At 39.4% G+C, this 26,349-nt stretch overlaps 1 protein-coding gene across 1 annotated transcript in view; it reads left to right on the forward strand.

Moving 5' to 3' along the window:
- The window catches only part of LOC137390617 (WD repeat and FYVE domain-containing protein 3-like), a 63,956-nt gene that overhangs the window by 35,613 nt on the left and 1,994 nt on the right, over window positions 1-26,349 (forward strand). Inside the window, 22 exon segments of the mRNA XM_068076945.1 lie at window positions 29-265; window positions 1,642-1,829; window positions 2,486-2,629; window positions 3,447-3,698; window positions 4,393-4,533; window positions 6,769-6,973; window positions 7,942-8,378; window positions 9,677-9,852; window positions 10,142-10,340; window positions 10,586-10,795; window positions 11,192-11,363; window positions 11,831-12,054; window positions 12,376-12,605; window positions 13,203-13,349; window positions 13,579-13,717; window positions 13,882-14,119; window positions 15,810-16,070; window positions 16,642-16,946; window positions 17,449-17,611; window positions 23,008-23,258; window positions 23,542-24,215; window positions 25,976-26,158. Of these exon segments, the coding sequence (XP_067933046.1) occupies window positions 29-265; window positions 1,642-1,829; window positions 2,486-2,629; window positions 3,447-3,698; window positions 4,393-4,533; window positions 6,769-6,973; window positions 7,942-8,378; window positions 9,677-9,852; window positions 10,142-10,340; window positions 10,586-10,795; window positions 11,192-11,363; window positions 11,831-12,054; window positions 12,376-12,605; window positions 13,203-13,349; window positions 13,579-13,717; window positions 13,882-14,119; window positions 15,810-16,070; window positions 16,642-16,946; window positions 17,449-17,611; window positions 23,008-23,258; window positions 23,542-24,215; window positions 25,976-26,158 (5,176 nt within the window).

Consider the following 26,349-nt stretch of genomic DNA (forward strand, 5'->3'; position numbering starts at 1 on the left):
TACGTATTGGTCATGTTAGCTCAACTAGTGCAACAGTTGTTTACTTGTTCCAGGCTGGCAGAAAAACTTCTTCCAGTGCTTGGATTTGATTGGCTGATGTTGTTTATGCAACCACATATTCACAAATCAACCGTTGTGCTTGCCGCCGAGTTGCTTCTATCCATCCTCAGTTCCCATGACCATCGCAACAAGTTCAGAGAAGGCATGCTGTGTGGTGGTTGGCTTAAAAACTGTCAGCAGGTGCTTGATGACAAGGTGCTTCATGGTATGTCGTTGACGACTCCTTTGAGTGCTCTCTGACTAGGTGCATAGGTTTTATGTTGATAAATTAAATTCAATATTTTAGGATCAACTTACAAACGCAATGGAACTTGAGATTTCTCATTTTTGTTGATGGTAGTAACTTCAGCCATAAAGTTTTCTTCAAGAAACATACAAGTGCTGTTTCCATGAAGTGACAGTCGATCAAAAGCTCTTGTGTCTGATGGTGCATCGATCACAGCGCCAAATCATTGTACACAAATACAATAGTGTTTAATAGTGTACAATTGATTGAATGTATGATTGAAACATAATCAACTATCTATGACATAACATGTGTAGAACCCAGTCTATATACTAGTGATAAAGCTATAGATTGTTTTAGCATTTTCTGCGTAATGCTTTTTTAATTCCTCTGGTTGATAAAAGTGACTCTGTAAACAGAGTACTCGCTACTTAATGAGTTTGAACTCAAAAAATTATGTTCGAAAGTTTATATACCGCTGTACGTCGAACAACTTTGGTTTTTCTAATAACTATTGTGCGTTGATGGATCATTCTTTGGCTCAGCAAGATATTACCATACTTTGATGGACCGAGTCTTTCATTACGTACTCTGAGCCGCATTACTATGAGTGCGGCTTACTGTACAGCGTTTGCGTATGGCCAAGAACCGTACGGCACAGTTTTAGTATACCTTTTACGAAACGCTTTTGATTAGTGAGTGGTTGCTTAATTAGCCTCTCGTGTCTGTACGTAAACAAAAGGAAACGCAATCGTCTGTGTTGAGCCAATACAAAATATACCTACAGCCTACGCTGAGCTTAGTATCGCCTTGTGAAAAGTTTGCTGTTCATAGTAATTTCTTTTTCGCAATGGCAAGCCGTGTCAGACACATTACAGCTGCGCAGATTTCACAAATTGTAGATCAATGGACTTCTGATGATTATTTATTGAGCGATAGTGTTAGTGATAATGATTAGTCTATTTTTAGCAGTAATAATAATGCTGTAAGCTATAGTAAAAGTGACAATTCATCAGATTAGGAACATGCTCAAGCCGTTACTCATGGTAGCAGCCGAATGGGCCGGAAAAGTGTCCGAGCTTCTTCTATAACACTTTTGTAGCCTTTTCATGGCATCAGCTGGTGCATAATTTTATGCTGATTTGGTACCCAAATATTTTTATAGACCTTGTGGCTCCAAATTTATGACAACTTACACAAGCAATTGTCACGTCGTAGGTTTTTTTGAGTATATAATTATGTTTAGGTAAAAAGATTAATTTAGTAGTGAAAGAGCTGTAGAATTCAGTTTATGTAGCACAGTATATGCCGTAGCTTATATTTGGGAACTGCTCAAATAGTATAGCCGTTTGTAGGAGTGAATATTGAGAGTGGAAGTAGTAGGAATTCTGGGAGAGAAGTGAACTTGGCTATCTGTCAGCTCCCAGGGTTCATCAGCCTGCAGTGGTCCCTAGAGCCTCATTGCTCAATTGCTGAGATATATTATCTGCTTGGCTGTCTTCTTGTCAACCATCCAATAAGTCTGCCAAAGGGCACAGTGCAGGTCAGTCTTAAAATCACAAGGTCAACTTTTCGTAGTAGCGGTTTTCTTTGTTCTGGAATCTTCTTTTTTCTTTATTCTCTGTACTGTTATTTGTTTTTTTTACTTCTTTCCTTATCCTGAAATCTATTTCACAGTTTAACTAACTATTTATTTTATCTTAAAAAGTGCCATCAGGAAAAGTGCCATCATAAAAGGTGCCATTGTGAAAGGTGCCATCGTAAAAGGTGTCATCATAAAAGGTGCCATCATAAAAGGTGCCATCGTAAAAGCTGCCATCATAAAAGTTTTTATTATTAAAGGTGTTATTATTAAAGGTGTTATTATAAAAGGTATCATTAGAACAATTTGCAGAATATCATTACTGGCATTTCCTGAATAAGTAACAGCTCAACTGAACATCCGTACTATTTTAAGATTTACGTAAATTCACCACCCATCTTTCCATAAAAGAGTTAAAGTAAACTAGCACAAATGAAAGAGTCTTCTCCTAAATTCTTAAGGAAATTCGTAAAACTAGACAACTTTGTAGTCATTGTTATATTTTACTAGAAAGTTCGCAGCTGGTAATCTAGTGAGAGAACCTGGCTCTGATTTGATGTTATCTTACCTTACACTAAGTTGAGCTGTTTTGCCTTATTTATGACCACATTTTTCAGTTACGCCTCCATGACCTTTGCTCTCACTTTCTAAAATCTGAAGAGAAAGGCAAGTCCCAATCTCATTCTAAAAAAGCTCCTGCTCCATGGAACCAGGAACCTGCAGTCATCATATTGGTTATGATTAGGACCATGATGAACATGGTGAGACGATTACTATTCTTCTGCTGACAGGCCAAATAATCTTTTATATTTTATACTGGTATAAATTTTTTAACATTTTTACATGATCTTTGGAGTTGTGCGTCTTCATGGACTACCTATCAAACAACTGCATACGATGTGGTGTATGTTCATTTGTGATATAGTAGGATTCCTATGCAGTCTATCTTGGTGCAGTGCTTCTCGCCTAGATGCACCCATGTATTTAATTTACTGCAATAGCCATTATCCAGATGGCCTACAGGTAACATAAATTGTTTTTTATCAACTAAACACAGTGCCATGAACTAATATGATATATGCTCACATAAACATTTCAGTTATTTTGTTTAAGATTTGGGTTTTAATAAAGAAAACTTATGACCTTTTTGCCGTAGACTATTTGGGAGTGCTTTAAACTGTCGAGTAGTATTGACCATTGCTTTAGAGTATAAAGCACTCACCAATTAGTACATCAGATTATAAATCAGTTGTGGGCAAGAGCAATGGACCAATCAGGTAGAAGTGTTTCAGACTATAATAGACCAATTATGTTGAAGTGTTTCAGACTATAGACCAATTATGTTGAAGTGTTTCAGACTATAAACCAATCATGTAGAAATGTTTCCGACCGTAGACCAATCATTGGTGAGAACTTTAGACAGGAGACTGACTAATCATGAGCTGTTCCGAATTTTTGGTTAAATACAGTTTTTGAAGGTGATCTTGAAATATATTTTTAGGTTATGAAATTATAACACAAACATTGATCAAGAAACGAATTCCCACGTAATATTATGGTGTCTTGCAGCAATGGCAGAATGAAGAAGAAGGCTCTTGGTTAAGAGAATATCCTATCACTTTGACGCAGCTTCTTCTTCTTATGTATCAAAAGCATTCGCAGCAATTCAAACCTATTGCCATGTCTAGTGACTTCCTCTCAGCCTTAGCCTCAGTGCTGTTTCAGAAGAAAGGGAGTTTGTTGGCCAGTAGTGAAGCCACACCGACTGATACACACTCTAGCCTCTACCAGTTTCAGGACAGTGTGGCCAATCGCTCATTGGATAATATGGTCAGTCCATCTCCACATTCCTAATACATAGCTCGCTCTTATGACCGCTTAAATAGCAAGTTATAGTAATTTATAAGCTATATAGCAAGTTATAGTAGGTTCTGCTAATGCACTTTATTCAGGTTGTTGGTTTTTGTTTGAAGTTATTTTAATAGGAAAATTTGGTGCCACTTTTTGTTTTCAGATTTTGTTGCTTATATTTCCTTCAGGTCAGCTGCCGACTAGCCATGGCCATCAACAGGCATCGCTTGTCTAGTTTTACATGGGAAGCAGCCAGATGTAGTTTGATTATTTAATGTATTACGTGCACAAGCTTTGAGTGCTTTCTGTGGTTTACGCAAAAGAAGAATAATCAGTTGAAAAAATAACTACTAGCATATCTATTTGAAGTTTCAATTTATACATTGAAACTGTAGCGGTTAAAGACATTTTGTCGTTAATATGTGCAGCCAGTTATGTATGCAAGCCTAGAGACTGGTGATTGGTGCCTAGTGCATGAGTGACAGGTGACTGGTAACAGGCACCTGTCACTCACACTCACCATCATTTAATAATTCACAGTCCGTAGCGTCAAACTGTTTGCATAGTTTTCTACTTTAACTAATATTAATAGTTTTATCAATTTATACCAAAAGATGTCTTGAAGCGTGCTATAAGGCCAAACTTATGAGTCTTTGGTTTGTTTCATGGACAGGTTTCCGATGACAGCTCTTCCACACTTCTGTCAGACCACCCAGCCAGACGGCAAATCATTGAACTTATCATGAAAATTATAATGGAAAGTTTTGCCATGGCTCCAACGAGGAACACCCAAGTGGTTGAGGTCATCTTGGAGGTGAGTAATCTTCAGGAATTTCTAAAGCTTCGCAGTATATTGAACAAAGTTGGCTTTTGCTGTGAGCAAGTCCTGTTTTAAGAAGTTCATAAGGAAAGACAAATCTAAAAGGACTTGTAGCTCTCTTATAACAATTTACAGGTCTTAATCAGCTAGCTGATTGCCGGCGCATGTTCAACTTGAATAAAAGGTCATTTATGCTGACAGGAAAGGCAGCGGTCTTAAATATTAATTCGTGTCATTATCATCAGTATCCAAAATTATTTGTTAGGTGTTGCTTGGTGTCAAATACTCTTCTACTTAAGAGAAGGTAATATTATTTGAGACGGTTAAATATTATTTTAATTAGCAATTTGCCTTTTTTATAACCACATTCAATGCTCGGCAGACGAGTTAAACTCATGCAGTTATTCTATATTTATATGTACTGTTTAGAGTGAGCTATTAACATCATGTAAAACAAGATCGATGTAGAATATGGGACTTAATTTTTTTAGTAAGTTATTATTTCACATTTTCCCTTTAGGAGACCCATGCACTGAAACAAGGTTTGTTTTGAGCATGTTTGCATTCATAGACTGATTATAATTAAAATTGAACAGGTCGGTAAATAACGGTTTTGGGAGCGCAAATAAAAATATTTTTTTCCGTCACTCAGTATGGAATAAAGTGAAGGTTATTGATCCGTTGAACTTGAAAGATGTCCTATTAGTATTACAAACATTGTTATGTTAGTGCTACAGCCTTTATGTACATGGTGATTCTCTGTGGTTATGAATGAATTATGGCTCAGATCTAAGTAAAAGAAGTATTGTATTTATTGGGGCATTTGACTGCCTTTTATTAAAATAATGATAATTCATGGGAAAGAAATGGAATGAACATGATTTGAAGGACTACATGTATTTTTGAGTATACAAGTTCAACACCTTTACTAACCTATCCGCACACATTCTGTTGGTTAGTAATTGTATTTCCTTTATTCTACGGGGAGTAGGACAGCTGGCTTAGTCGTGCATTTGATAGATCAAAGTACTAAATTTAATTATTTTTAAACTAATTGGTTAACGACCTTCTATAGAATTTGATTCCATGTTTCCAGCAACTTGCAAGCTTTATTTTCTACATAGAGTTGAGGATCCTTTTATATGGCAGATACATGTAGGTGTGGGTGTGGCAGATACATGTAGGTGTGGGTGTGGCAGGTATGTGTGGGTGTGGCAGATATGTGTGGGTGTGGGTGTACATGTAGGTGTGGGTGGATGAGATGTACATGTAGGTGATACATGTAGGTGTGGGTGGATGAGATGTACATGTAGGTGATACATGTAGGTGTGGGTGGATGAGATGTACATGTAGGTGATACATGTAGGTGTGGGTGGATGAGATGTACATGTAGAGGATACATGTAGGTGTGGGTGGATGAGATGTACATGTAGGTGATACATATAGGTGATACATGTAGGTGATACATGTAGGTGTGGGTGGATGAGATGTACATGTAGGGGATACATGTAGGTGTGGGTGGATGAGATGTACATGTAGGTGATACATATAGGTGATACATGTAGGTGATACATGTAGGTGTGGGTGGATGAGAAACAGCAGATCAAGCTTAACTTATTATTTGTAATACTTACAATCTGTTCACATACAAGTATTACTTCTTTTGAACGGATTTTTGTTTCTCATTGTGAACGATTCTCACTTCCTGCTGTGAACAACTCTCACTTCCTGCTGTGAACAATTTCTTGGAAAATATACGATTTTAAGTTTTACTAGTACCAAATGATCTTATATTTTTTTCACAGCACCATGTGTTATTTTTCGCCATAAAGACTTTGCTGGTTACAACCGTGTCTACCGATTTTCTATCTGAATATGACTCACCATTCAATGCCACGGATTTAGGACAGCTTAGAGCCCACGTAGTTTTGATTACTTGTAAGTCAAGAAGTTTATCTCCTAATAAATAAACCTCATGAAAAAATGTGGTTTACAAAGTTTATTTGTAGAGTGGCGTTAGTAACTAGTGTTTATATTCCCGGTTTTACCACAAGGTAATATAGTTTAGGTTTTCAAAACCTAGTAATGTTTTCAAGATACAATTTTTATACTTGTATCGGTTATAATCGGAAGGATCTGTTTGAAGAGGTGCATTCATGTTAGAAACAAGCGCGGTGCCTTAGTTTGTCCAGTGCCTTTGACTTTCCCCGTCTACTTTGTGATTTGTAGACGTGCCCTGCCTACTGCAGCAAGAATGAACAGGCCGAGTTCCAGACTGCTATACTTCATCTCATCATGGACCACCTTCTCGCTGCTGACATCCTTTTGGGGGAACAAGCTGCAGTACACCTTTACAGCTCTTCTGGCAGCTTCTCTCACATTGTGGCCCACGTTTTCTTTTTTACTAACCTTGTAGTAGACAAATTATGGCATGGTGAGTAGCTGCCATTATGTTTCGGTTACATGGGTAGCTCACTGCCGGTTTATTTCAACAGAGGTAATGGTTATCGTGTGCTCGGGGGTAGTGGAGACCCAGTGTCACGATAGTGTGTCTTATATAGTAGGTTAACATATTCTTTTTAACATAATATATATTTAAAATTACATATGTAACATATATAATAGGTTAATATATATTAGGTATGTAACATAGGCTAGTGAGCTGATACTCATGACATTCCGGGTAGTTGGCAAGTTATTCATAGTTTACTATTGTAATGTTGTACATTTTTGCATGGCCTGAATGTGCAGACATGAGTACCTACTCCTATATAAGATATCCTACCAGGTTTTTATGAAAGGGATTTCAATTGCTAAGTTACTAAACTCCAGCTCCTGGCAGTTAAGAACAAAGGTAAAATTTAAATATTAGTGGTTTGAGGCAATGGTATGACGCCATTATATTTGTCATCTAAATGATGTCACAATTCGAGACATTGACATTAAGTCAAACTCAAGGCGTTGATATTAACAGCATCAGTATGACGTGAATATTGAGAACTTTGCTACTATGATAATATTTGTATCACTGAGATGACTCATGCTGTTATATTATTGTGGAGTGTCTATCGGTTGAAACTAAACCAGACATATCTATAAACAGTCCCCTACGCTGTGTATTCTGAAATAAACAACAGGTATTTTATATTTGATTTTAACTTTATTTCACTAGCCAATGCTGAGACAAGCAAATCAGGTCGTGTTAAAAAACAATAGTGTTTAAAAAAGATATTAAGATGTTATAGATTTAAGATAGGTAAAGTTTTTGATCTGGTGTGTTCAGTGGTTCTTGCTATGAAGTGGGTGTTGGGTATACGGGATAATCTGTTATAGTACATGTTTTTGGTGACATATAGTTATCTCTGGGGTGTATTGCTGACTATACCATACCTTTATTTTTAGGTTCATACAACAAGGAGGCAAAGGACATATTTGAGTTTGTGAAAGAGCTGCTCGCGCAAGGAAAACGTCGCTCTTCCAGTCTCTCTTTAGACACTCTCTACAACTGCCTTAACCGCACAATTCTCTTTGAGCTGAGTCGACCAACGGACACGCTGGCTCGTCGCACAGCTGTTTTAGATGCCCTTCATCGTCTTAGGGATAATCGCAGCCTCGTATTCGGCCATGGCAACTTCGACTTGGAGTTTATTAGTTGCTTGACTCACTGTCTCCTCGAGTTGACATCGCCGAGACACCAGGTCTCGTGGGAGGAAGGCTCGACTACTCAGTGGCATGTAGAGAGGGAACATCCCGAAGCTAGCGGTGATAAAGAGAGTACACAACTCCTAGTTTCGGCTGCAACGCGAGTCTGGCAAGAGCTTTATGTGGCCAAAAAACCAGTGAGTTTCATATTGGTTAGTAGTATAAGTAGGTGAGGGGTTAGGCTACTGCTGATTACATGTGCTCGCACAGTTTTCTCTTGGTCTATATCATAGGCTTTAGTTAGTCTATATATATATATATATATATATATATATATATATATATATATATATATATGTAAATCCCAAAGTTTGTCAATTGTTTGGATGTCTACCTGTTTAGCTAGAGCTGTTAAAATCTTGGAATGGAGAATTTGTATCGCCGAAGATTCGATCTCTGAACCTCTCATTCCCCAGATGATATGCTAAACCATTGAGCTACGCGAGATGTATTGGATTCATTTGGCGATGTATGTCGCTATATGGGTGAAAATACTCATACCACCCTGCGTTACGGCGCAACATCATTTTATGCTTGCTCTCACAGTTCTTATTAGTAAGTTTAGCAATGCTAGCTCACTCAAATTCTCCATTGGTAATGCGCCAGGCTAATGGCAAGTGACAGGCAACTACATTACCTGCAACTGTTTGTAAGCTGTTTTTAAAGCCCGTGCGAAGCCGGGCATTTGACTAGTTTCTTCATATTAACATTGATACACTGATTGATACCCTGTCAGTTAGCGACCATTTTGACATTTTAACTATTTTCTGCTGTTTTTCTTTATGGTTAAGCATTGTATAAAACTACTATTTACAAATTATACATTCAGTGATGAATGGATGTAAAAGCATTTTATTATAAACCGACTGTAACAATGTTGAGATAAACAAAATTTATGTCCAAAACAGCGAACCACTCCTCTTAAAACTGGTTAGTAAAAAGGTTGAGTGAAAACTCACTTCAACTTTAACCTTTTACAATAGCTCATATAATGTTACCAGACATATATAACCATTATGTTACACCTAAGATAATCTCTGGGAAAGTCACTTAGTGTTCTCATATTTAGCAGCACGCTCTTTACCAGAAGAAAACTTACACTCGTGATCTTATGTATTAGATACGCAGGCACCTGTACGTGGCTTATTGTTGCAGACAGCACACTCTTTCAATAGCGTTTACATGATTTTTAAATCATCGATTGTCATGTAGAGATTTTCGGATCGCTTATGTTGAAAAAGACTTTTAACACCTTTCAATCACAAAATATATTTTGCCTTCAAGAAGTACTTATTGTTTTGTGAGTGTAATATTTGACCCTTCGGTATAAGTTTACATGTGTAAACAGTTTTTATCTTTGTATGTCAGATTATTTTCTTGGTTCCGCAGTAGTATCATTTGCATTTGATGTTTTAAAGAAAAAATGTTTTCATAGGCCATAGAAGAGGCTCTGAAGATATCACTGAGTATTCCTACAGAAACACATCCTTCTCCCAAAATCAGCACCCCAACGCTCGAGAGCCGCAGAGACCTTCTTCACTCTCCTGCTCTCAAGGCATGGATCGCCTTCCAAGAGTCACAGAAGAAAGCATCTGTTAGGGATGTTGAGAGGTGAGGGTGCTGTCAGGGATGTTGAGAGGTGAGGGTGCTGTCAGGGATGTTAAGAAATGAGGATGCTGTCGAACTCTAAAAGAGTCTAAAGCTCATTCAGCTGGTGGTTATATTGCATGTTCAAACTATCCGTAAGCAATGATAGCTTTTTAACAAGCATTCCATGCCCTTGGAGGAGAAAACGGTCTTGGGCGATCCTTGCTTCTTGGGAGACCCTGGCTCTCAGATACGTGCCTAACGATTTGCCTCAGTTTAGTTTTTATTTAGCCTATGTACCAATGTCTTGCAGGTTTCACACTCAGATTCAATCACGGCTGGAGAGAGTTGGTACGGGGGTGCTCAGACTCACCATAGGCAAGAAGGTAGTCAAGGATCTGCCAGCAATGAAGCAGACGTCAGTGAGTGTCGCTGACTACAAGATCTGGCGTGCAACTCACACGTCTATTGTTAGAGATCTAGTCGATTATCAGATGACTATCTATGAGCTGGTAAGTCTGTCAAGTAGACGTCACCAACCTGTTACAATTTCTCAGACTCACTATGGAATGCATGTGCAGTACATTGCTTTGAAAGTAATCTCTTCCTCGTAATCTTTTAAATAAACCCATAATAGTTGGTGACTTGTGAAAAGCATCAAACATGCGGTCTGTTCTCTATGCAAGGTAGTATAGCGTCTAACGTACTTTCATTGTTCATGCAAGGAAAGACAATTGCTTATATGATGCTTGTGTAGGATAACAATCACATGCATGAGTTTATACACGAAACGTGGCTGAGAACCGAGAGGGAGCTGCTGAGAGAAAGGGGCATATGGGGACCGCCCAGAGGCTCTTACCTAGACAAGTATCAGCTGGACATGACAGAGGGTCCACTTAGAATGAGAATAAAGATGGAGAGGAATGAGGAGTTCTATCAGCACTACCCTTATCGGGTGAAGACAGACGTAAGGACCAGTTTTCTCTTTTCATTGAGCTATTATTAGCAACAAAGCGCTAGCATTAATTCGAATCTACGTAACAGTCTTGGCCATGTTTGCTAGTTTATCTACAGAAAATGAGCCACACATGAATGTGAATGCTGTTACTCGGTTTGCTGCTGTCTTTTAACACGTCTGCAGCTCTGAGCATGTTAGTCCAGTGCACTACATCTCTGTGCAGAAGCCCAAATTATCACGCTGTAATCACATTTGTAATCACCTACTTACACTTTTTTTATGGAGATTATGGTCGCATTCAGGCAGTGGCCTCTGTATTTGCTTACACATTTGCTGGCATATCCTGTAGTCCTGCTGTCCTGTAGCTGTTCATGAGATTCTTACTGTTACTACATACATTGACAGTTGAAGCCAACCAAATACCAGTCCCCTGTGAGCAGGGACAGCGAGTCCTTCTACAGAATGAAGCGAATTGAGAGTCTGATAGAAGACGATTCCACGGCTAATAAAACAGTCAGTGCTTCTGCGGCGGGAAGCATAGACATGGAGTCTGATTTTGCTAGCACTGAAAATAACTGTAAGAATACGTGTGTTACTGCTGAAAAGTGTCTGTGAATATGTGTTGCTGATGAGTTGTCCGGAATATCTTAAATAACCTGTTACGCTGCCAACTTGATCAGTGCCTACTAAAAAGGAGCTGATCAGTTATAACTTGTGTGCTGCTGAAAGTGCAATTGATTTACAGATTTGTAGTTTTTAAAGTTGTAGTTGCTGCTGCTCTTTCATCTGATTCATCGTAATCTGATTCATGTAATCAATGCTAGTCCTCAAGCTATATATTTTGATGATACTCAGGCTACTGCTATTACTAGTACTTGGGCATGTCTTTTGCGTGTTACTTAGCTTTCTTATCTGGTACTAAGCCTACTCTTTCCTCTGGTAATGAGGCTATTCTCACTGCTGGTACAGCCCTCCTCTGTCACTGATATTGATGTCAAGCTCATTTTCTTCACTAGTAGCTCAGCGTTACTCCTCATATTCTAGTGATGAAGGCACCAAGTCTGCTGCCCAGGAATTCTATAGTCGCCAGAACTGACACAGAAGATGATGATATGCTAGACGCTGATGTGTCATCTAATCCAAATGACGATACGACTCAATCAGATCTGAATACTTCTAGTCAATCTGGCAGCAGCTTGGAAGAGTCTGTGAGGACCAGCCTTGACAACCACCAGACACTCACACGTCTGCTGGACGAAGGCGAGAAGGTTAGCTAATGCTCTCGCTGTTATTGGCTACTCAAATTTCTAGTAGTCATCTGTCTAGCTGCTAAAATCTTGTCTCACACTTTTGATGCCATTGACCTCTACACTCAGGTGTGAAAATTGGTTTTAAATGCTTTTTCATAACTAGTTTAGTAATCTGATCGCATAGTAATTTTAGTGCACGAGTTGACTTCAAAACATTTTATTTGTGTTGGTATAAGCATGAATACTAGCAGGTCTTTTCAGTACAGTATTTAAAGTGCATAGGTAGTATCTAGAGAAGTATTGAGAGGTTGATAGAGCTGTAGGCTGTTTATGTTGTAGATCGGTCAGATGTTCAGGTGCGCACGAGTCCAAGGTCTTGAGTCCTTTGAAGGTATTATGTTGCTCGGCAGAGACAGGTATTACATACTTGATGGCTTCACACTCCCATCTCCCAATCAGATACAAGATATTGACAGCATACCGGAGGAATACCGAAACCCTATCATTCCCAAAGTGCAACACTACACCTCGAGTAGCTCAATGGCTAGCCAAAAGACGACTAAGAAATTGTAGGCAAACTTGTTGTGCAGCTAACCCCTTTTATGCTGTTAATGAAAATGAAGTTTATTTGTATTTTTGTCTTTTTGGTTTTCCTTATTTTATCAATTCTGATGTCAGGTGTGGCATTAGGTATGGTATCAGATATGGCGTTTTAGGCGCCATTAGGCAATGCTTGCAGCGATTTCAGTGTATTTTCAGATTTTCAGTGTGATTTCAGATATCAAGGGTGGTGTCAATGGTAGTATCAGGTGTGATTTCTGGTGGTGTCAGGTATGACATCAATTGTGGTGTAAACTGTGGTGTGAGGTATGTTGTTAGGCTTGTGTTAGGTATGGTATCAAATGTAGTGTCAGGTGTGGTGTCAGTTTGTGTCCGGGGCAGTGTCAGTTGTAGTGTCAGCGGTGTTAGGAGATGTATGAACATAGCTCTTTTTGTATACTAGAAGAGTCACTAAGATCCAGTGTGATACGTGTAGTTGTAACATTTAAAATGTATTAAAGGGAAAGGTGAATGATGACACTTGTTTCTTATCTCCCTCTCGGAGACTATTTAATAGTAATGCAACAACAAATGTAGATGACTGATGTTGTCATATGGCATTTCAGGTGTTTGAAGTTCTATTATAGCGACATTAGAGAAGTGCTGAAGAGACGCTACCTCCTGCAGCCGATAGCGCTTGAACTCTTTAATTCTGATGGTAGGAATGTGCTTCTAGCCTTTCCTCCTAAGACAAGGAACAAAGTTATGACAAAGTGAGTTATTATCACTTCATTCATCCCTCTACAGGGGCCAGACTTCCGATTTATTTGAGTTATACCTACTGTCTTCCTGGACAGAAGCTGACTAAATATACTTTCATTGTCAACATCTTTTCTTAGTACATTTATGCCTTTGTTTATTCCTCTGAACATTATGCCGTACGTTGGATTGATTGGAAGCTCGCTCTGTTTTTTACTGCTTATCATCTTTGTTTATGACCAGGCTGATGTCTATGGCATCCTCCATTACCAACCACTCCCTCCATTCTGTAGCAGGCCAAAAGCAAGGGACTAAAATGGAGCAGGGAACAGGAATCATAAGTTCTCTTATAAGCGAAAGATCAGTGACTAGCAGATGGGAGGCGAGTTAATGCTTTGATACTCTTTATAACTGGAGTCATCCTCTCCTTAGCTTATGCATTCCTTGATGGACTGGTCTTTTTATTCCTCTATTGCTTCTTACCATTTTAACTTAGAAAAACTAGAAGGTTAGAGAATAGATAAGTCTATCGCTTCCTTCTTACAGAGAGGAGAGATAAGTAACTTCCAGTATTTGATGTACCTGAACACGCTGGCGGGGAGGTCTTACAACGACCTCATGCAATACCCAGTTTTTCCGTGGGTTCTTGCCGACTACAGCTCACCTACCCTTGACCTCACCGATCCTCAGACTTTCAGAGACTTGAGCAAGCCTATGGGTGCGCTCACTGAAAACAGACTTACGCAGTTTCAGAAGCGCTTTAAAGACTGGGATGATCCAACAGGTTAGTCTATCTTTTGGTGTAGGAATATAGTCATCCGACTACTAACTACTAACGCAGCAAAGGATAGCGGTGGTTGCTCTTCTCAGCAGGATGTTAGTGTATTCTCTGACAAACAAGATAGTAGCATGTACTCTCTTAGGCAGTACAGTTATTACTGGTGTCTTCCGGAATATCAAGTAGTACATGAACCATTTTTCTTACACTGACAGCATATAGCTTGAAGATGCACTTTGACACATTTTTTCACACTTTGCTGTTGCTATGAAAAGTTAGTAGCTTATTCAATTCTATTCATTTCAGTTGTTTCTTATTTTCCTATGATCTATTGAGTTGATGGAGACGTTATGTTTGCTACTTAGGAAAGCATTATATACTGCTACAATTCAATAGATTGTCTCTTTATCGTAACGAATTATTACATATTACAATACTTCTTTTAATTAGTTACATTATTGATAGCTTTTAAATTGTCAGATGTTCTATTATGAGATAAATTATGCAATTCTAAAGCCATTCCTTACACTATTTCAGGCTCCAAAATGGACATGGGTAAAGTAGTAGAGTTTAGATGATGTGTAACACAATATGTGTTAGTCTGGTCACATGATCATCATGGCCAAGTCTCCACATTATGTTTATAACTGACACAAAGTTGCTTAATGTTAGTCAATTCGCCACTCTTTGGTTTTCATGTGTGACTCATCTCTTATGCTCCATTAGTGTGTTAGTCATCTGCCACAACCACTTTACATGTGACTCATCATTCTGTCGGTCTCATGTGTGATTCACCTGCTCAGCCTCCTTCCACTTGTATTTATCTGCCATACCCCCTCGCAAGGCAGAGGCAGACGGGTAGTAGAGTAAACTTGCTGGTGAATCCTCAAGGATTGCTGTTGCGGCTGACATTATTGTTGAAGGCTAGGCTATTCGAATGTATTTAGGAATGCTTTACATTTATACCTGCTGCTTTGTTCGTTTGGCTTGCTGATCGTCAACTCATATGTTTTAAAATGAAATCTGAATCTTACTGAAGAAACCAGTTAGATTTATAGTAATAAGTGAGTTGCTCACAAATAATATATATTTATCAAAATATCCAATTTTATTACAAACATAAAAGAAATTTAAATTGATGTCGTGAAGTGTCAATGGCAAAAGATTTTACTCATTTTTTCTTTCTCCAGTATGACTTGAAAAGCGTTGGTTGCATGGCTGATGTGAGTACTAGTGTACTAATACTAGTATTCCGTAATGTTGTTTGTCTCTGGTGTCTTCGAGCCTTCATGCTTGTTCATCTGTGGGTCCATCTCTTAAGTAGTTCCTCTGTTCTGAACCTTTTCAAGTGTGACTCACCTTTTTATCCCTCTCATATGTGATATACCTGTAATTCTCTCACTCATTTCTAATTAATCTCCCATGACCCTCTCAACTCACCTATCTGTCTCGCCATTTTCATATGTTACTCATCTGTAATGGCCCTCTCCTTGTCAAGCCTTTTTCTTATTCCCAGTAGCACAGCTAGTATTCATAAGATGAATATTATGGTCGTTTCATGGCTGGGCTCTTTAGACTGGCTGGTGCTCTCTTTCTCTCTTATACAAGCATGGTCACGGCGATGTGCTTTCGTGCCTCAATTGTTACGCTAACTGAATCGCTGTATTCTACATGTCATTATACCATGTGTACACAGGTGAGACCCCGGCCTACCACTACGGCACCCATTACTCCAGCGCTATGATTGTTGCTTCCTACCTTGTCAGAATGGAGCCATTTACTCAGCACTTTCTCAGCCTGCAGGGTGGCCATTTTGACCTTGCTGATCGCATGTTTCACACGATCAAGGAAGCGTATGAGTCGGCTTCAAGGACCAACATGACGGATGTGAAAGAGTTGATTCCTGAATTTTTCTATCTGCCTGACTTTCTCCTCAATTCCAATAAGTTTGAATTGGGTACGTCTCTTGTAGACACTTGTTATAGGTAATTAGATGCTTGTAGATACTTCTGGTAGTTACTTATTCAGTAAACAGGTTCATTAGGTAAGTACCTTGTAAACAGGTTCATTAAGTAACTTGCAGACTTTTAGTAGGTAAGTTATAAACACTTTATAAACACTTTCATTCGGTAAGTACCTTGTAAACAGGTTCATTAAGTACTCTGCAGAGACTTCTGGTAGGTAAGTACTTTGTGAAATATTTTATTACGCGGCTTGCAACTACTTTTATTACATAAGTACCTTGTAAACATATTTACTCTACTCTCATACCAAACGCGACTAAGCATTTGATTTTTTTACTTCTGTTAACTCATCCTTGTGCGCCTTTTGAGTATTTGCTCCTAGTGTATTAACATGTGTGCTGAGGGGGCTTCAGTGCGGTAAGATTGGTAGTTGTGTGGAGTTTTGTCAAAGTGGTTGGAGTTTCCAGCCAATTTGACAAAAAGATTTCTGATGTCATTGCTTCCAGACAGAATAGCCAACTCACTTCACGCAATGATTTGAAAAATCTGTTCTCATTTTTTCAGGAGAGAAGCAGAGCGGAGTGAGGCTCAACCATGTAGGACTGCCCCCATGGGCCAAAGGTGATCCGAGAGAGTTTGTGCGAATGCACAGAGAGGCCCTCGAGTGTGACTACGTCAGCGCCCACTTGCACGAGTGGATTGACTTGATCTTTGGCTACAAACAGCAAGGCAAAGCGGCTATTGAGGCCCATAATGTCTTCCATTATCTGTTTTATGAGGGGAATGTGGATATCTACAGCATTGATGACCCACTTAAGCGTAACGCTATCATTGGTTTCATCAACAACTTTGGACAGGTTCCTAAGCAGGTGATGGATGGGCCTCCCATGTCTTTTACTCCATGTTTGCATGTTGATTAGTTGGCAGACATTTCAATGCTGTGCTGCAAGTATTTACACCTGTATAGATGGAAGCTCTAAATATAAAAAGATGGTAAAGCTTACCAAGTAGAATACTGGCAGTCATCATACATGGCTACAACTAATGGAACAGTTTCCAGTGTTCATCATATATGTCTTTCGCATTTTCATTTGTTAGTTGTGCAAGGCTTGTGCTTCAATTGTCAGGCTCGGTCAATATAGCAAGCTTATGAGTTTCAAGGAGTTATGAGTACCAAGTAGGAGTTTGGAATGCTGAAGAGTAGTTATGAGTAGCTAGTAGGAGTTTGGATTGCTCAGGAGGAGTGATGAGTACCAAGTAGGAGTTTGGAATGCTGAGGATAATTTATGAATAGCTAGTAGGTGTTGCGAGTACCAAAGCACTAAAACCACCAACTGTCGGTCGATCAACCTTTCACACCTCCCTTTACAGCTCTTTAACAAGCCACACCCTCAGAAAAAGGTCAAGCGAACGGATCTGTCAGCCTCCGGGCCATCTGCCACCACTCCCTCAACAAGTTCTTACGCTGTTAACCCTGACACATTCTTTTTCACTAACCCGGAGTGCCTCAATCCTTGCATGTCTCCCCTCAAAGGTGATGTAACTCTCTGACAGCAAGTCAGGTTCAATTGGAACCAGTTGGTGTCTATAAGTGTATACATGGAGGACCAGTTGGTGTCTATAAGTGTATACATGGAGGACCAGTTGGTGTCTTTAAGTGTATACATGGAGGACCAATTTGTGTTTAGATCGTAAAACCTCTATTTAAATGCCACATCCATTTGAGTGCCACCTTTATTTGAGCGCCATTTGTATTTGATTACCATTTCTTTTTGTGTGCCACCTTTGTTTGAATGCCACTATAGGAGAAGGATTGAAAAAATAGCGCGACATCTTTTAATCGAACGCCACCTCAAGTTGAGCGTCACTTTGACATTATTTAACCTTTCTAAACCCACTAGCCGAATGCCCGGCGTTGCACGGGTGTTAAAAAACAGCTTATGAACAATGGCAGGTAGTGTAGTTGCCATTGGCTAATTTGAGTATGCTGCATGTAGTACATGTATCTGTATTGCTAAACTTACTAATAAGAACTGGAAGAGCAAGCTTTAGTGATGTTGCGCATATTGCAGAGTCGCTATCCGTATTTAACCAAGATAATGACTCTGCTTGTTTAACGGTCTTGATACTTTGACGTATATGAAAAACCGTTTAACATTTATGATGGAATATGTACTACTAATTAAAGGCTAAAACTTTTGCTTAGAATGCATGTGCAAGATTAGATGTGGTTTTTCTTTTTTTTGCACGTATTATTAGTATGGTTTGTTTGTCATTTGTTCTTGAATATACATTTGTAGCATTTGATAGATTATCATTATATACATATATCATAAATTTGCAGATTTATAGCATATTATTTGATAGCATCATTGCGGTTATCTAAACTTGGCTCACAATGGATCGACGCTCATAACTCCTCATCTAATACACATAAAAAGCCAACTGTCATGCAAGTGCCAAGTATTACTGGTACTTTGCCAACAAACATTATGCTTTTTAGCTAAAGCTTTATACAAGCTAATATTATATAGTACTGTCTCATTATAGCTATTAATAATGCTTGTAGCTTTTTACAAAGCTTTTCTATGACCAAACATATAAATACTTGGGTTTTCTGTTATCAAATCAGTTGTCTCTGGAGTGTGCAATAAACCATTTCTCTAATTTAATACTCTATTTAATTGCTTCTGTGCAGAAACATAACAGAAGCTAATTGGCGACAAGGATTTCTCTTTTGAACAATTACAAAGAGTTTTGTTCAGATTTTATCATTGATAAAATCGATACAAAGAGTTCTAGTTTATTACAAGAGTAACTGTTCAAAAAAATTGCACCACTACAATGGCAGAAGTAGCAGACCTGATCAAGCTAATGCAGAAGCAGCAGGAGGACCAGAGACAGCAGCAAGAGGAGCAGAGAAAGCAGCAAGAAGAGCATAGACCACAGCAGCATGAGGAGTTCAAGCAGCAACAAGAGGAATACAGACGTCAGCAAGATGAAAGAATGGAGGAGAATAAGAAACTGATGGAGCTACTACTACAAAACCTACAACGGAAACAAGAAACAGCTGCAACCGCTGTTCCAGCCTTCCCAGGTTTTGACCCAACAGCAGAGCTACTAACAGATTACATAGACAGATTCAGCACATTCATTGCAGCAAATTCTATTCATCAAGACAAGATTGCTGGCACTTTTCTCACCAACCAACAGCCTACACTCTACAAGCAGCTTAGTAATATGGCAGCTCAGCTTTCAACACCCAAGCAGATCAACGACCTCAACATGGATGAAATACTGGAATTTCTCAAAGACCAGTATGACCCTAAGCGCTTCATTGTTAGAGAGCGTTACAAGTATTGGAGTGACATGCAGAGGAAACCTGGAGAAACTATTCAAGAGTTAGCTGCCAGAATTCGTCAAGATGCAACTACATGTGCCTTCATAGACATTACAGATCCATTAGATGAGGCTCTCAGAACAAGATTTATCTGCTCTGTAAACAATGAAGCAGTTCTCAAATCTCTCTTCAAGGTCAAGGACAATGAACTCAACTTCAACAAAGCTATACAGGTAGCACAGGAAACAGAAGAAGCAGCTAAAGTTGCCAAAGAGACAGTTTATGGAAACTCGTCTAAAGTCAACAAGGTTGCTCAACAGAAATCAAGATACAAACCAATCCAGAAAAACAACTCTACACCTGACAAGCAGAAGGAAGGAAAGCTATGCTACAGATGTGACCGAACTAACCATACAGCGGATGACTGCAGATTCAAAGCAGCCACCTGCAACTTTTGTTCTAAACAAGGTCACATAGAAAGAGCATGCAAGAAAAAGAAATCATCTGCAACAGAAAAACCAGTAAAGATGATAGAATGCACATCAACCAAGATGGTGAAACTTGCTGAAAACATCAAACTGGAGGGAGACAACTTCACACTTGAACTGGACACTGGAGCATGTGACAACTTCATCTGTAAATCAATATGGGAGAAGCTAGGAAAGCCAAACCTAAAACCTACTACAGTTAACTACAAATCAGCCTCAGGACATCTCATAGAGACGCTTGGCAGATGTGAGCTAACTGCCCAATTGGATGCACAGAAAGAAGTCAGACTACCATTTGTGATTAGTGCTGTACAAGATCTCAACCTACTAGGAAGAACTGCTATACAGCAACTAGGCATCTCTATTGATGACAAGCTACAACAGAACCTTGTATCAACAATCACAGAGAACCAGCCAGATGGGAGGTTACAAATCAAGTGTAAGGAGATGTGCAAAGAATTTCCAGAAATATTCAAAGACGAGCTAGGATGTCTCAAGAACTTTGAACTAGAGATAAACTTCAAACCTTCAACAAAGCCAGTCTTCTGCCGACCCAGACCAGTTCCTATTGCCTTGACATAAGAGCTCAACCAAGCATACGAAGCAGGTGTAGCTAAAGGCATATGGGAACCAACTCAATTCAACCAGTATGGAACACCAGTTGTACCTGTACGCAAATCTACAACAGGTCAAGCTGCAGGGAAGATCAGAGTATGTGGAGACTACTCCAAGACTATCAATAATCAGCTAGAAACACATAGGAAACCTATCCCACTACCAGAAGATCTAATCAGAAAACTAGGTGGAGGCTATTGCTACACAAAGATTGATTTAGCAGATGCCTACAATCAAATATTGTTGGCACCAGAAAGTCAACGACGACTAGCACTATCAACACACCGAGGAGTACTACTACAGAAGAGGTTGCCCTTTGGCATAAGCTCAGCACCAGGGTATTTTCAAGAAATCATGGAGCAACTGACACAAGACCTCCCAGGAGTAGCAGTATACCTAGATGATATACTAGTGAGTGGAGCCAATGCAGAGAGCCATCTACAAAACTTACGTCGACTTCTTCAAAGATTAGAAGAAAGAGGGCTCAGATGTAGAAAAGACAAGTGCTGTTTTGCTCAACCTACAGTAGAGTATCTGGGACACAAACTCACTTCAAAGGGAATCACTAAAGGAAAGAAGGCAGATGCAGTACAACAGATGCCAGTCCCAACAGACTTAACTCAGCTAAGATCTTTCTTAGGAGCTACACAATTCTACAGCAAGTTCATACCCAATCTGTCACAACTCACAGGACCATTGCACAAACTGACACGCAAAGGAGAGACCTGGAAGTGGGGCACTGAACAAGAAAAGAGCTTCAACAAACTGAAAGATATGCTATCAACTGATAGTGTCTTAGCACACTTCAACCCAGATCTTGACATTGGAATCTCATGTGATGCTTCAGAAACTGGACTGGGAGCTGTACTATTTCATCGTTATCCTGATGGAAGTGAGAGACCAATAGCCAATGTTTCAAAAACACTGACCAGCACACAGAGGAAATATGGACAAATACAAAAAGAAGCTCTCTCAATCATATTTGCTCTAAAGAAGTATCACCAGTACCTGTATGGTCGACGGTTTATCTTGGTAACTGACCACAGACCTCTTCTCACACTTCTAGGACCTACCAAAGGAGTTCCAGCTCTAGCAGCCAACAGACTAGCAAGATGGGCACTGGTACTAAATCAGTATGACTACACCATAGAATACAGATCTACCCAGCATCATCAAAATGCAGATGTCCTCTCAAGACTGCCAGTTGGACCTGATAAAGAGTTTGATGCAAGAGAAGATGAGGATGATGTTGATACAGTATGCACTATTCACACTATTGGACAACAGCTCAACTCTACAGACTACAACTGTAACAGAGCAACCTCCGTCTAGAAGAAGACCACGCAACCCTCGTCTACCTGATGGAGATGAGTAATAGCAGAGACAAACCCCGAAGGTCTAAGAGAACCAGAAAGAACCTTTAGCTTAGTGAGGAGGTGTCATGCAAGTGCCAAGTATTACTGGTACTTTGCCAACAAACATTATGCTTTTTAGCTAAAGCTTTATACAAGCTAATATTATATAGTACTGTCTCATTATAGCTATTAATAATGCTTGTAGCTTTTTACAAAGCTTTTCTATGACCAAACATATAAATACTTGGGTTTTCTGTTATCAAATCAGTTGTCTCTGGAGTGTGCAATAAACCATTTCTCTAATTTAATACTCTATTTAATTGCTTCTGTGCAGAAACATAACACCAACTTTGGCTATAAACATGTCAATGAGTGCAATGAGCTTATGCAACATTGTTAAACATAGTTATAAATAAAAATATGCCTTCAAAGTTAGAATAAAATTAAAAATTGAAAGCTCCAACAAATTGCAACGCAAGCCACAAGATCATTGTAAGTTAATTGCAAGCAATAGATATCAACTGGTAAAGATATTACTCAGCTTCCTAATGCATATTTATTTAGCGATCTACAATAAGTTGGAGGTAAGTTATAGAAGATTTATTGCATTAAACAAGGTTGAATGTCGCTCGCCCAAAGGAGAGTACAAAATGTAGGCGACATTTGCTTTGTCTGTAAATGGGTTAAATTTATCTTTTCAAACTTCTGACGGGCTAGTTGAAAAATAATGGCGCCACCCTTTATTTGAACGTCACCTCTAATAAAGCGCCACTAAAGGGGAAGGATTAAAAAGTATAGCGCCATGACATTCAAATACAGGTTTTACAGTAAGTTTATACACATAGGATCAGTTCGTGTTCGAGTTTATGACCAGTTTGTGTTTTTACGAGAAAGAAGAAATTTCAATCGTTGCTGTAGAGTGTAGATAATCGCTTTGCCTTCGCTAAGAAAATATTTTTAATTGCTTATTTTTTTAATCTTTATTGTATTCACAGAGCAGAAATGACATTATGGTCCACAGTCAAGATTTATGGATAAGGATTGGTTCTATTCACCTTACTACTGAACGTAGTTCAATTCTTGTTAACAGATAGAATACTCTGTTGATCGATTATCTAACCTTTTGTTACAGAGCTGCAGGACACAGTCGGTCAAATCATACAAACAGAAAAACAAGTTGTGCTAGCTGTCGAGCAAAACAAGATACTTCTCCCACCATCATACAGTCGATATTTAGCTTGGGGATTCTCTGATCACAGTCTACGCATCTGTAATTATGACTCCGAGAAAGCACAAGCTGTCTTTGAGAATTTGGAAAGCAGCGAGATCCTGTGCGCTTGTTCTCCAGATTCGAGGACAATTGTGACTGCAGGCTGCAGCACAGTATGTAAAACATGCTAGAATTCTATCAGAATGAAGATTACTCGATAAATTATTTTTGGCCGGCCTCTCTGTATTACCGTCTTAATGAATGGAACCTTAAAATATGTTATTGGGGTTTAAAAGGTCACTGAAAGGCTTGTAATATAAAGACATTTGAGAATATGTTACAGTGAGTTTTCTAAATAGGAAAGTTAGACTTTCATGACGAACCCTAAAATATTATCAGTGCAAATTCTTTTCATTTTTGTGATACACTATATTTTTACTTTCCCTTCTCTTACAGGTGGTAAACATCTGGAAGCTTTCAGAAGGTCGAGGTCGTAGCACAGTGACCCTACGGCGACCTTTATATGGTCACACAGCACCAGTCCTGTGTCTAGCCGTGTCTTCAGCTTTTAACATATTAGTCTCTGGCTCATGTGATAAAACTTGCATCATCTGGGACCTTTCGAGGTTGCTTTATGTGACACAACTGCCTCAACATAAGGCATCCGTAGCAGCTGTCACCATTAATGACTTGACAGGTGTCATTGCATCGTGTGCAAGTAGCTGGCTTTATCTTTGGACAGTGAACGGAGAGCCTCTGGCTAGTCTAGATACTGCTGGCAACGGTTCCAGTCCCCTGCAGATAAACTGCCTGCACATGACTCAAGCCAACGAGTGGGATACAAATAATCTTATTCTAACTGGCAGCAGTGATGGAGTGGTTAGGATGTACTCATTAGAAATGATTAAACATAGCAGGTCATCTAGTAATCAGCTTCATCGACTTGCCGTTTCTGACAAGCTTATCGGTCAATCTAAATCTTTTGACCAATCAGACCTGAATACTCAACAAGAAAAGACAACCTTGAGAGGAGCTCTCTCCGACGATTATGTAGATATCACCAGTGAATCTCTAAACGGTCGTTCGCCTTCTGCTGAACTAGGCTCTGCTCGACCTGTTCCTACTGCAAGGTTTGTTTCAAGGGTGATGTGGTATACTGTTACCTACATGGAGGTGTTTGTTTCAAGGGTGATGTGGTATACTGTTACCTACATGGAGGTGTTTGTTTCAAGGGTGATGTGGTATACTGTTACCTACATGGAGGTGTTTGTTTCAAGGGTGATGTGGTATACTGTTACCTACATGGAGGTGTTTGTTTCAAGGGTGATGTGGTATACTGTTACCTACATGGAGGTGTTTGTTTCAAGGGTGATGTGGTATACTGTTACCTACATGGAGGTGTTCTCTAAAAAGTAACATCAATGTTGATTGAGAGAGGAATGGTATGGCACCGGATTATGAGGTGTGGGCTGATGAGGTTTGGGCTGAGGCTGATGTGGGCTGATGAGATGTGGGCTGATGAGGCGTGAGCTGATGAGGTGTGGGCTGAGGCTGATGTGAGCTGATGAGGTGTGGGCTGAGGCTGTGAGCTGATGAGGTGTGGGCTGATGAAGTGTGAGCTGATGAGGTGTGGGCTGATGAGGCGTGGGCTGATGAGGTGGGGGCTGATGTAGCGTGGGCTGATGAGGTGTGGGCTGAGGCTGTTGTGGGCTGATGAGTCATCGACCGGTGAGGTGTTGTCTGATGAAGAGGCTGATTAAGTGCAGATGGACGAGGTGTGGGCTGAAGAGGTGTTAGCTCAGGGGTTTCCAACCTTTTTCATTCAATTCTCCTCCTTTTGCCTTTTCATAAATTTGATTCCCCTCCCCTCGCACTTTTAACTCACATGACTAAAAACAACTGATACAAATTATACTCCCATTTTATTGTACATTTCTAAACACATAACAAAATAATATTAATTTTTATGCAGCACGCATACATGGCAGTGGGTGGTTTATGACTAGCTTAACGTACTATCCAATAAAAGTCTGGATGGATGTGTTCACATATATCTGGGTTCTGACTAGTAGCTCATTATTAGCAACTAGTGTTCTAGATAAAACCAAAATGTTAAATGATGAAACCCAAACTCACACGGCACTGCAGGACATAAATTAAAAAATTTATCAAATCCGACACCTCTCTGTTCCCCCCTTGTATATTCAAAATTTCCCCCTAGGGAGGAATTCCTCTCTGGTTGGAAAGGTTCCTTTCTGGTTGTGTTAGCTGAAAACCTGAGGGATGAAGAGGCGTGGGCTGATGAGGGGTGAGCTGATGAGGTGTGGCCTGAGGTGTAAGTTGATGAGTTGTAGGCTGATGAGAGGTAGGCTGATATGGTGTAGGATTTTGAGAGTTGTCCTGTACCTTATCTAGCTTATATCTTTTGGTAGATTCCTTCTTTTTTCATGTAGCTTGTAAGCTTCTTACAATGACAGGACACTAAAGAGTAAGTGAATACAGTCAGGGTTTCAGCAAGTTAGGTCAATAGTATTTGAATAGGTAAATGGACACACACTCAGTAAGATTTTAAAGACCCACCCTTTTCTTATTAAAACATACTGTTATTTATTTGATATACATTTTGCAAGGTTTTATAATTGGTAAGCATCTTCACGAATTCAGGTGTTATCTTCGCATATTAGTCAATTAAGTTTCTCTTACCCATGAACTGCGCGAGTTTATTGGATAGCATCAGCCATTTATCAGTTAAAGAACTGATTAGACTCGGTTCAACTCTCTGCACATCCTGTTATCACTTGGTCGCAGTCTACATGTATTTCTGACCTGTACTTTTTTTACACCGATGTTGTTGCATCAGCATTGGAGTCAACATTTTGTTATTCTGTAGGCTCTCTGTCCAGTCACACAGTGTTGACAGTGCGAAGCCTCCTGTGCCAGCTGAGAGGCACTCAAAAGCTGGTCGTCACTGGAGTCGCCAGTTGATATTTAAAAGCAAGCTAACCATGCACACGGCTTATGAAAGGAAGGATAACAAGGAGCCTGCCGCTGTGCATGCCATCACCTGCTCTAGGTTTGTACCATTTGCTTTTAACGCTATTTCACTTCTGTCTCCTTTTTTATACACTACCCTATGGGAGTTTGTTCATGAGTCTATAAGTCATAGTTTTGTATGCTGACAAAGCTGTGACTAATGAGAGCTGCGCGAAGTTACTATAAATTTGGAGTTGTTTTACTTTTAACATTTAGACAACTTCAAATATA

Source organism: Watersipora subatra, chromosome 1 (genome assembly GCF_963576615.1).
Source record: "Watersipora subatra chromosome 1, tzWatSuba1.1, whole genome shotgun sequence".
Taxonomy (NCBI): domain Eukaryota; kingdom Metazoa; phylum Bryozoa; class Gymnolaemata; order Cheilostomatida; family Watersiporidae; genus Watersipora; species Watersipora subatra.